The 11280-nt window shown below is 35.6% G+C and overlaps 4 protein-coding genes across 5 annotated transcripts in view; 1 reads left to right on the forward strand and 3 right to left on the reverse strand.

Annotated features, from left to right (window-relative positions):
* Window positions 1-1251: 1251 nt before the first annotated feature.
* LOC100184634 lies at window positions 1252-3803 on the forward strand. The gene is made up of 3 exons (XM_026838327.1): window positions 1252-1553; window positions 2211-2336; window positions 2808-3803. Exons 1-3 carry the CDS (start codon window positions 1447-1449, stop codon window positions 2929-2931), a joined length of 357 nt encoding a protein of 118 aa, XP_026694128.1. The 5' UTR covers window positions 1252-1446; the 3' UTR covers window positions 2932-3803.
* LOC100175264 lies at window positions 3442-6252 on the reverse strand. The gene is made up of 4 exons (XM_002125677.5): window positions 6014-6252; window positions 5081-5198; window positions 4652-4772; window positions 3442-3803 (listed from the first exon to the last, which is right to left on the reverse strand). Exons 1-4 carry the CDS (start codon window positions 6228-6230, stop codon window positions 3594-3596), a joined length of 666 nt encoding a protein of 221 aa, XP_002125713.1. The 5' UTR covers window positions 6231-6252; the 3' UTR covers window positions 3442-3593.
* A 1692-nt stretch (window positions 6253-7944) lies between these two features.
* LOC101243204 lies at window positions 7945-9923 on the reverse strand. Its single transcript, XM_004227051.2, has 4 exons — window positions 9678-9923; window positions 9251-9368; window positions 8670-8790; window positions 7945-8154 (listed from the first exon to the last, which is right to left on the reverse strand). Exons 1-4 carry the CDS (start codon window positions 9892-9894, stop codon window positions 7945-7947), a joined length of 666 nt encoding a protein of 221 aa, XP_004227099.1. The 5' UTR covers window positions 9895-9923.
* A 751-nt stretch (window positions 9924-10674) lies between these two features.
* LOC104266548 (high affinity copper uptake protein 1-like) overlaps window positions 10675-11280 on the reverse strand; it is a 5128-nt gene continuing 4522 nt past the window's right edge. The window contains exon 5 of one of the 2 annotated variants that reach the window (XR_003396731.1): window positions 10675-10928. Coding sequence is in view for 1 of the 2 variants with exons in the window: in XM_009863015.3 (XP_009861317.1) it covers window positions 11235-11261 (27 nt within the window). In the remaining variant the exon portion in view is untranslated. Of the gene's footprint in view, window positions 11262-11280 lie in introns of both variants that reach the window. The other variant, XM_009863015.3, reaches the window with a different exon arrangement.

Raw genomic sequence — 11280 nt, forward strand, 5'->3', positions numbered from 1 at the left:
CACCCTACTGTAAGTCAAAAGATAAATTTAGATTGTGGCAGGTTAGCATATAATAACTAAAGTACTAGACCAGAAGAGTGTGTAGTCTATATAACTATAGTCTAGAGTAGACTCTGGATTCCAGAATATTAACAATGGTATTAAAATTTGTATACGATGTATGCTGGAAGCAATATACTAATTTCCGAGAACCAGTTGCTTAGTTTTTATTGTTTAGTTATAATTTAAGTAAAAAAAATTCTAGTTGTAATTTAAGTAATCCTTTGACGATTCCAAGTGAAAGAAGTAATATAGTAGGGTGGGGGAAGATGGGATACCTTTAGCACATAATATCCAGATATCTTAAACGTGTTTTAAACAATTAATAACGGTTTACGGGAGTCATAAGGATTTAGTTTTATAATTATTTTAATGTTCTTTGTTTACTACTAAATGGGACGAGAAAATAGAGTTAAAAGTGTCTCATCTTCCCCCATGCTACTGTACTAACCTCTAATTTAATGAACTGTGAAAAAGCGATTTTGTTACTCTAGTCCAGTGTTTCCCAACCTTTTTCACCCCGCGTACCATTTCGAGGTTTTATGCTGTGCTCGCGTACCACCTTAAGCAAAAACTGCCTTGACTTAATCGTACTAAACACGCATGATTAACTTAGCTGACCCTATGCTTTTCTGCCAGTACCAAACCTTCCTTAAACAAACACCCACGTTAGGCTAACTCACTGCGTGTTCCAAGTCCAACCTAGACATTCTATGACGTCACAGTGGTGAGAGAAAAAAGAAAAATCTTCAAAAAACTCAAAATCAATCCCACCTGAACTAAGAACTCCCTTTGGTCTAATAAAACACAGAATGTACTCGCGTACCACCTGGAAGACTGTCGCGTACCACTAGTGGTACGCGTACCACAGGTTGGGAACCACTGCTCTAGTCTATAGCGGTCAATTTAAAAATCACGAATTCGTTTATCCTGTTAAAGCTCTCATATTTTACAAAACAATATTAGGATTCAGAAATAATTTCAATCAAATACCCAGACACCTCCAGTATTAAATAGTTAATACACAATACGTCTCTATAGTGTCAATATACATAAGCTACTTACACAAAGAAAGTGTATTGTTGGTAAACAAGACTGGCGTGTAATGAAATCCCAAGTCTATTGTGTGATTCAGGATCTTATAGTTCTATTGTGTCTGCCTTAGCGTGGCTAGTGTATTTCGCCTTATGTTTTTTTTAACTGTTAAACTATGAACATCAGGTAAGGTAACGGTTTAACGGATTTAATGCTATATAAGTAGCCTACAACTTTACTGAACGGCGAGCAAAAATGTGCTTCTTAAACAGATACAGTATGACTGACTGCAGTATTTTGCCGATAGTTTACGTTGTTTTTTGATACTATACACTTTAAATCCTCTGCCTGAAAAGGTGTATTGATTTCTGAATGAGAATGTCTGAAAGGGTTGTCGTTAAAAAGATTTTAGAAGCGGAAAGCGCAGACGAACTGAATGCTAACGAAAGTGAAAGCACAGCTTCAAATGTGTTTGAAACGTTGGTATTTGATATATATGGCTTTTTCATGCTGAGTTTTGTACATACAGTAGGGTGGGGGAAGATGGGACACCCATTAACTCTATTTTCTCGCCCCATTTAGTAGTAAACAAAGAACATTCAAAGAAATATAAAACTATATGCCCACGACTCCGATTGGTCGTTGTTAATTGTTTAAAACACGATCAGGATATTCGGACATTATGTGCTAAAGGTGTCCCATCTTCCCCCACACCATTTTTGTACGGTATTTATTTTTTGGTATTTAATTTCTTTTGCAGTACAGTATCGCACTTTTTCTACAATTTACAAGGGTGCCACTTAAATATAGTATAGCCTACTGTGGGGTAAGATGGGACACCTTTAGTACATAATTTATAAATATTCTGATTCGGTTTTAAACAATTAACAATGGTCTATGGGCGAATCGTGAGGATACATTTTATAACTCCTTGAATGTGTTTTGTTTACTACCAAGTAGGACCACAAAATAGAATGAAAAAGTATTCCATCTTCTCCCACCCTACTATATGTTTTAACTTTAAGTGTGTTTTAAAACCTTTTCGTTTAAAATATTTCTAAGTCTTCGCTAGGACGTATTCGAAGAGACAAGCAAAGTTATTATTATTATGTATAAAAAGGTTTCACAATTTTTAGTTATATAACTACCGTGAGTAAAATCGGAAAAGAGACAGCACCTGCGAAAAAGGTTGGAAGAGTTGTTCTGCCAGAACCACTGGGGAGATTTCGTAGTTCGCGAGTTCGTAACATAGATGCTCTTGGGTAAGACTGTATGTTATTTATGGTACAGTGGGGGAAGATGGAACACTTTTTCATATTATTTTCTCGTCTCATTTGGTAGTGAACAAAGAATATTCAAAGAATTATAAAACCATATCCTCACGACTCCCATTGACCGTTTTAAATTGTTTCGATCAGGATATTTAGATATTATGTGATAAAGGTGTCCCATTTTTTCCCACTCTACACTTATAAATGTAGTAGGTTAGTGTAATATGGGTTATAATTTCGTTTGCATTTTCGGCACCAGTTGGTAGTAGACACAAAAACTTGCAGATTTTTATAACCGTATCCCCACGACTCAAAAAAATCGTGACACCTTTAGCACATATTATCCAAATATCCCAATCGTGTTTTAAACAACTAACAACGGTATATGAAAGTCGTGAGGTTACGGTTTTATAATTCTTTGAATGTTCTTGTTTACTAGCAAATCTCTCATTTTTCTTGCAGTATGGAATCGATTCTAAATTCCATGGGCCATGGTCCCACTCAATCAACACAACATAGAAACTTAATTGTCGGAAACGTACATGATGTTTGTGGTGTTTGCATTGCCCAACTAAAATTCACTTGAATACATGATTGGCGTTTTGTACCTAATCGGTTCAGTAACGAAGATTGGAAACGATTAAAGGAAAAAATGTAAAAACTTCTTTTTTATCCATATTTAGCGTGGCCAAAATCTTTGTAAAAGCTATACATATTTTTTACTAATTCTGCCGGAAAGGGGAATACTTCATAAAATCCGCTCACACCAAAGTATAGCTTTTTGAACTGTCATTTTATTGCACTTTTTAACAGAAATTGTAGATTCTACAGAGTGGTATTTTTGCTGTATACAGTTATAAGGTATTTTTTGACATTTCTTGCAACGTAGCCTACATGCGCTTATTTTCTTCCAACTAAACATAAATATGTTTTTAACTGTAAGCGTGTTTTATCAACTGTTGTTTTGTCGCTATATATCCTCCATTTTTGTTTAAAACATTTTAAACTTTTCGCTACCGTAATCGAAGAGACAAATAAAGTTATTAATATTAACGGTGTGCTTATTATTACGCTGTGCGTTTTTTTATGTTTCCTGTTTTCTTCTAATATTTATTTTATTTATTCTAAACACAACGTTTATAGAAGTACGGAGCATCATATAATGTTGTGTTAAAACAACCCGTTTTACTCCAAATTTTTAATCACCTAATTAAACAAACAACGATGAAAAAGTCAACAGATTTCACTTTACAACCGTTGATAGGCAAAACAGCCAGACGGAAATTTATCTTCAACTTTTGTAAAATGTACATACTCCATATGATCGACATATTTCAACTTTTTCTCCGAGCATAACTTTTCAACATTTTTTACGAATTGTTGGCCGTATCCTTCTGTGGTTTTCAATCTTCTTGTAATCAGTAGTAAACCACCTCGTTTGATAACGTTGATTATTCCCTGGTAGGTAAACATATTAACAGTTACCTGCAGTGGATATTTTACATTACTATGGGGTAAGATACAAAGCCGTGGTTAAATTGGTTAACGCACATGCCTCTAACACAGAGCAGGTAATGGGTTCAAGGCTCGTCGCTGCTACCGTTGTGGGCGTATGTGTCCTTGGGAAAGACAATAAACGGCAATTGTTCCGACCCAGTGGTCGTTAATGGGTTGTACAAATGATCAGTCATACATAATAAAAATGAAAAGAATCCCTCTAAAAATGATCACCCACAAAGTAACATACATGGTAACTCTTAAGCTGGCACGAGGTGTATGAAACATAGCACTCGTGTTTAACGACTGTCATTTTCCTGTCACTCGAGAATAAAGTATACTACTTTGAACGTAGCTGAGTTTTGGTTATATACAATTCTTTAAATATTCTTTATTTACCACCAAATGGAACGAGAAAAGAGAATAAAGTGTCCCATTTAACCTGTCCTACTACATCTGTACGAAACAGTGGCTATGTTTTTGTGTATTTCTTATGTTGAAAAATTAAAATAGAGAAATTGAAGGGTTAGGTACTGTGTATATAGGCTATACCATATGAGCTTATATGCGATGATAATATCACGTGTGACAATTACACGTTTTGTGAAATTCCCACGTATATACGCAACAAAAACCGCTAAAGCAAGAGAATTATCCAATAAATTGATTTAACTCATCAATACACGCGCGTCAAGGCAACGGCAGTCGTTACGACACAGCTGTTCTTTTTCACGCAAACTTGTGCCGCTTCGAGCCAATAAGTATATGCAATATTTTTGCCATTTTTTTCATTAAGCATAAGTACTTACAAAAATTGAACTGGCTGGTATATGATTTGGTAAAAATGCTCCCGAACTGATAATAACGTCATACATTTCGTCACGAAGAGGGAGATTCCCATTTTCGGTTACAGCGTGGCAAATAATATTTCTAAATGAAAGCAAATAAATATAAATACTAATTGTTTTGTGAAAAACCTATATAGTAGGGTGGGGCAGGATGGAACACCTTTGTATTTTATTTTCTCGTCCGATTTGGTAGTAAACAAAGGACATTCAAAGAATTATAAAGCCGTATCCTCACGACTCCCATAGACGGTTAATAATTGTTTAAAACACGATCCGGATATTTCAATAACATGTGCTAAAAGGCCCTCACCCTACTATAACGTATATATTGTACTTAAAATTAATAAAAAAAACTCCCCCCCCCACCCTACTATAACGTATATATTGTACCTCAAATTAATGTCTTTTTGGCTTGCTTCATACAACATATGGATGCTCGCATCTAAAATATCCAATTCTCCTTTAAACCCAGCGTGATTTCGGAGATTAGAAGCTGCTATTCCAGTTCCTATATAAATTTGGGTAAAAAATAAATCTTAAGAATGAATGTAACTTACTTATGCTCGTATGCCCGGCAACGATCGTCGTTATAATATAGTAGGGTGGGGGAAGATGGGACACCTTTAACACTTAATATCCAATTAGCCTGATGGTGATTTAAACAATTAACAACGGTCTGTGAAAGTCGTGAGCATACGGTTTCATAATTCTTTGAATGTTCTTTGTTTACTACCAAATGGAAAGAGAAAAATAAGTAAAAAGGTGTCCCATCTTCGCCCATCCTACTATATAGGTGTCCTGTTCCATGCATCTCTCGTGTCAGCTTATGAGTTATCACATATGTAACAGGATGCATAGCAACTCTAAGATAGCAGGATCGAGACTCGAGCCCTCTAGTCTGATATCGAGCGCTTTATTTACATAGTTGGATAAGTTATTAGAGTAACGAATATATTGTGGGGTAAGATGGGACGATACTATGTGAGGTAAGATGGGACGATACTATGTGAGGTAAGATGGGACAATACTATGTGGGGTAAAATAGGACGATACTATGTGGGGTAAGATGGGACGATATCCTGTGGGGTAAGATGGGACGATATCCTGTGGGGTAAGATGGGACGATAATTCAAGCACCCATAACCCATATTTCTTAATCGTTTGTTGATTCGAAAAAGGCAATGAAATCATGTCCCATTTTCCCCTCCTATACTATGCAATAGGAAGTGTTAGTTGTTAAAATGCCAGCTTAAAACCTGTCCAGTCATATTTAAAATTTAACGACTTGTAATTTAAATTGTATAAAGTGTACAAATTTCTTACCACCGCCAAGATCTAGTACTGCAAAATTTTCCGAATCTGTTACAAGTTTAGAAAACATTTCTACTATTTTTGTGGTGTTTGATGTACCAAGTATAGTCATGTCATTGTCGTACTGCGTGCTCCATTTTCTATAGTTTTTCTGCGACTCTTCTGTACTTTGACAAAACACAACGTTTTGCACAACGCCAAGCGCTGTTTCTATTTCTTTGTCAGCCATGATGCTCAGATACTAAACCACTGCTTATCAGAACAAGTGTTCAAAAATCAATAGCACACGGGTTTGTGATTGCGTGTGCTATTATAGCGCATGACTGCGCTTCGAGCATAGATATATAATATGGTAGGGGGAGATGGGAAACCTTTAGCACATGATATCCAAATACTCTCATCGTGTTTTAAACAATTAACAACGGTCTTAGCGAGGGGTGAAGATACAGTTTTATAATTCTTTGAATGTTTTTTTCCTTACTACCAAAACGAAAAATGGAATGAAAAGGTGTCTCATCTACCCCCACCCTACTATATAGTTTACCGAAATACAATAAATGAAAATGGATTAAACACTGAACAGCTGTATTGCGTTTACCAGCGGGTACAGGAAACGACATGCTCTTGCTGTCTTCACGTTTGTCCTTATAGCGCTACGAAGCCATTAAGATGCGAGCTTGAATCTGTTCCCGCACCTCAACGCTATATACAAGAAACTACTACTTTCTAATCCGAGCCTTTTAGACCAATTTACAACATATTCTATTTCCCATGGCTAACACACACGTTCATGTTATTCTTGTTCAAAGAAAACAGCAAAACTGCTTTTTGCGCCGTAGGCAATTTAAGCTTATTCAAACCTTATGCATTATTTCTTATCTTTAGCTAAGCGAATATTGCGTTACCATGCATATATAGTTCTTTAACTGACGTTGGATTGTAACCTTTTCCTCTATTTTTTCACTTTTCAACATCTTCTACGTGGCCGTGTTAATTTTGCTGACTCTCACCTATACCGAGTCAAATATTTACTTTAAGAAAAAAGGCGACTGTAAGTCTATATTTTACAATAACTGTTGTGTGCTTGGCTATGAGTAACACCTGTTTTTTCCCCTCCTACTCTCATTAGGACATCGGCCTATACTTTACATCAGGAAAATAGTATCTACACAAATTCAGTATAGCCTTCCAAACAGCTGGTTTTCTGCGGTCTTTACGCTGAATGCATGTGCTTCGTATTAACCTCTCATGGCCGGAAAACAACAATCGTTATAACATGGGTGTTCGGTTTCATACACCTCGTGCCGGTAGCTTGCTAATTGTACCGTATATAGCAATACAATCACAAAAAGCGAAATCTTTGTGCACACTGAACTTCCTAAATATGATTATGGAAAGCTCACAACCCACAATCCAAAATATAGCGTGTGTGCTTTTAAATAATGAAATACTTTAAGGTAATTGCTTCAACCCAGTAGTCACCATAATCTGTTTAAAAAAAAACACCAGTAAAATGATTTAGTGCACAATTTTAAACGTGCTCAAGTTACCGTTTGCGCAATACCAAATGAATTTTTGTCTAAAGTACAGAAATACAAAAATGTTTTTTATTCATATCTACACATACGCGATAAGATTAAATTGATTAAAACATGCTGAATTAGCAAGGAATCGACAGTCAAAATCGCACTACAATGTGGGACAATTGTTTAACATATACAGTAAGGTGGTAAAGATGGGACACCCTTTAATTCTATTTTCTCGTCCCATTTGATAATAAACAAAAAACATCCAAGAAATTACAAAACCGTATCCTCACGGCCCCAATAGACCGTTGTTAATTGTTTAAAACACGATCAGGATATTTGGGTATTATGTGTTAAAGGTGTCCCATCACCCACCTCCTACTATAATTTGTTAATATTAGGATAAAATATTTCACTTTACAACCGTTGATAGACAAAACAGACAGACGGAAATTTATCTTCAACTTTTGTAAAATGTACATACTCCATATGATCGACATATTTCAACTTTTTTTCCGAGCATAACTTTTCAACATTTTCTACAAATTGGTGGCCGTATCCTTCTGTGGTTTTCAATCTTCTTGTAATCAGTAGTAAACCACCTCTTTTGATAACGTTGATTATTCCCTGATGTGCAAATAGTTAAACTTTTGGTTCTCTATAACATTTCTACTTGCGTGGCATTTTTCATTTTGTGTGTATCTACACTACAGTGCAGAGCATAAAATGTCTTTATATTTGCCAATAGTGCGTTATACAAATATTAATCGACAAAATATTGTATAATCTTCACATTTGCAAAAATTACAAGCCGGCAAAGTATAGGAGTTTACAGTTGCGGTTATAGTGGCTACATGAATTTATGTAACTTATTTATCCTAATGTATCCGGTAAACGAGGGTCGTTATACCACTGGTGTTACGTTTCATACACCTCGTGCCCGCTTACGAGTTACCACGTATGTCACTTTAAGTGTTCATTTTGGATTTTTTTCATTTTTTGTTTGTTTTCTGGTATGACTAAGAATTTAGAAAACCTAGGGGGCATTGGTTGGAAGTTAAAAGGTAATGAGATTTAAATCGTGGAGCGTTGAACACAATTTTCGTGATTTTTTAAAATAATTTGTACATAACATTACTTACGAAAATAGAAGTTACGGGAATATGATTTGGTAAAAACGTTCCTGAACTGACAACGACGTCATACATTTCGTCACTCATAGGGAGATTCCCGTTTTCAGTAACAAAATGGCGAAGAATATTTCTAAATAAAAAACACATTAATTTTAAGAAATATAGTAGGATAGGGTAAGATTTAGGATGAGACACGGTTTCATTCTATTTTCTTTTTTCTCATTTAGTAGTAAACACAGAATGTTTACAGAACTGTATTACCGTGTGCCCGCGACTCTAAAAGGGCGTTGTTGTTCAAACACGACCAGGTAGTGTATGGTATTTATGGGGTACTCCATCTTACCCCACAGTAATATAGAGTAGGGTGGGGAAGATGGGACACCATTTATAGCACGTAATATCCGAATATCCTGATCGTGTTTTAAACAATCAACTACAGTCTATGGAAGTGGTAAAGATACGGTATTATAGTTCATTGAATATTTTTTGTTTACTACCAAATGGGACAAGAAAATAGAATGAAAAGGGGACCCATCTTCTCCCGCTCTACTATATATAATGTGAATCGACTCAAAAGGAATAAATTCTACCTGAAATTTATGTCTTTTTGATTAGCCTCATATAGCATATTCATGTTTGCATCAAGTATGTCTATGTCTCCTTTTAAATGAATGCGATTTCGGAGATTGTAAGAAACTCTTCCAGTTCCTGTTTAAATAAATTCTATGTAGCAGATTTTTTACCGGCATGGGTTATGGTAGTTTCGTAACCTATACTATAGTATACGAATGCGTGTACATACGTCCACGTAAAATAAATGAGCTCTTTTTGAATATACTCGTTTGCAAGAGAAAATAAAATGGTATATTTAAAACAAATTATGTGTAAAAATAACCACTTTAATCAATAATTAGCGTATTTTCGTACAATAACATCCGCTTTTAAACTGGCCTGTCTGTTTAAAAATTATATAACGACTCCAGTTCAGTGTAAAATAATAAAACTTCCAAGACCTACCGCCTCCGAGGTCCAGTACTTGGCAGTTGCTCAAATCTGTTACATGTTTAGAAAACATTTCTGTTATTTTTATGGTACTTAAAGATCCCAGAGTTGATGTGTCGCTGTCATAACGTTTACTCCAAACGTCATAATAGGACTGCGATTCTTCAGTAGTCTGACAGAAAACAGCACTCTTCACAGCTTCTAGAGCAGTTTCTATCTCAGTGTTTGACATAATTTACAGAATTCGCTGTTTTCAGTTGTATATCTGTGACAGAAGAACCTTCAAGATAGAGACCGATGCAATTAAGCCTAAATATATATATCTTTTAAAAGAAAAACTCTCTGAAAAATTTTGTTAGCCTTGATTTTTTCTGTTAATTTTCGTAGCATTAGATCCGTACTGTTCCTCCTTAACTAAGATTCATGCACCTCTATGAGCACCAGTTCAGGGTCAGGTTTGCGGGATTTTTTACAGTTTAGTTAATCATTAAGCTAGAAACTTCATGATCACTTTATCGCCTTGACGTTCAGATTGCATACCTCGCTTTCTGTTTAAATAAAGCATGCAGAGTACATTGAATAAATAGTGATGTACATACGAATCGACAATGTATATACCAAGATAGAGTCACAGACCTAAAACTAGCCGAGTCGTCCTTATAATCGAGGCTATAGATATTCAAAAGGGACAATTGGAATTATAGACGCAAACGTGTGTAAGTTTTATTTTATGTAGGTAAGGTTCCGCAGCATAGCATGGGTCCTAGAATTTATGCCACGATTGGCCCATTACCAAACGTCTGTAAGTACCGTACTGTTCTATATTGTGCTATTAGAATATACAAAAAGGTTTAATAAAAATAACTTCACCAAGACAGTTAAATATCATCTCCAATTTGCACGACGAAAGACAACAATGCTAACCGCTGTACCATCGAGGCTGATGTGCAGCCGCGGTGTAGAAAGCTGTTGTATAAACACCCACACCGTTACAGGATTAATATTATTTACAGATACATAAAGCGTGTGTAGTTAGCACTAATCAAAAATCACCCAAAATATTAACTCACAAAGTAACATACTTGGTAACTCGTAAGCTGGCACAAGGTGTATGAAACAGAACATAGTTGTTATAATGACTGTTTTTCAGCCACGTGAGGATAAAGTAAGTTACATTGATTAAATATTATGCTCCTTAACACAAACTATCACCCTAATTTTAAAATGTAAACCTAACTTTTTATATAATATGTATAAACACCAAACCTTATGGTCGAATTTACGTTAAAATCGACTTATATTAGTTTAGGTCGGGGTAAGAGGAGACATTTCATTCTCTTGTACCATTTGGTAGTAAACAAAGGATATTTACAGAACTATACAACCGTAGCCTCAAGACTTTAAAGAGCCTTCTTAATTGTTTAAAACACGACCAGGAAATTTAAATGTGCTTGTCATGCCAATTATACAAAGCGGGTGCGATCAAAAACGTGTCTTCATCAACGTCTGACGTCACGAACGAGTCCTCTGAACGTCATNTGATGACAGCCGAAGACTCCTTATAGCTGCGTGTCAATTGCAATGTTCCCCTATGTCAACCTGGCAGGAAGGACACCAT

This window comes from Ciona intestinalis, unplaced genomic scaffold (genome assembly GCF_000224145.3).
Source record: "Ciona intestinalis unplaced genomic scaffold, KH HT000075.2, whole genome shotgun sequence".
Lineage (NCBI taxonomy): Eukaryota > Metazoa > Chordata > Ascidiacea > Phlebobranchia > Cionidae > Ciona > Ciona intestinalis.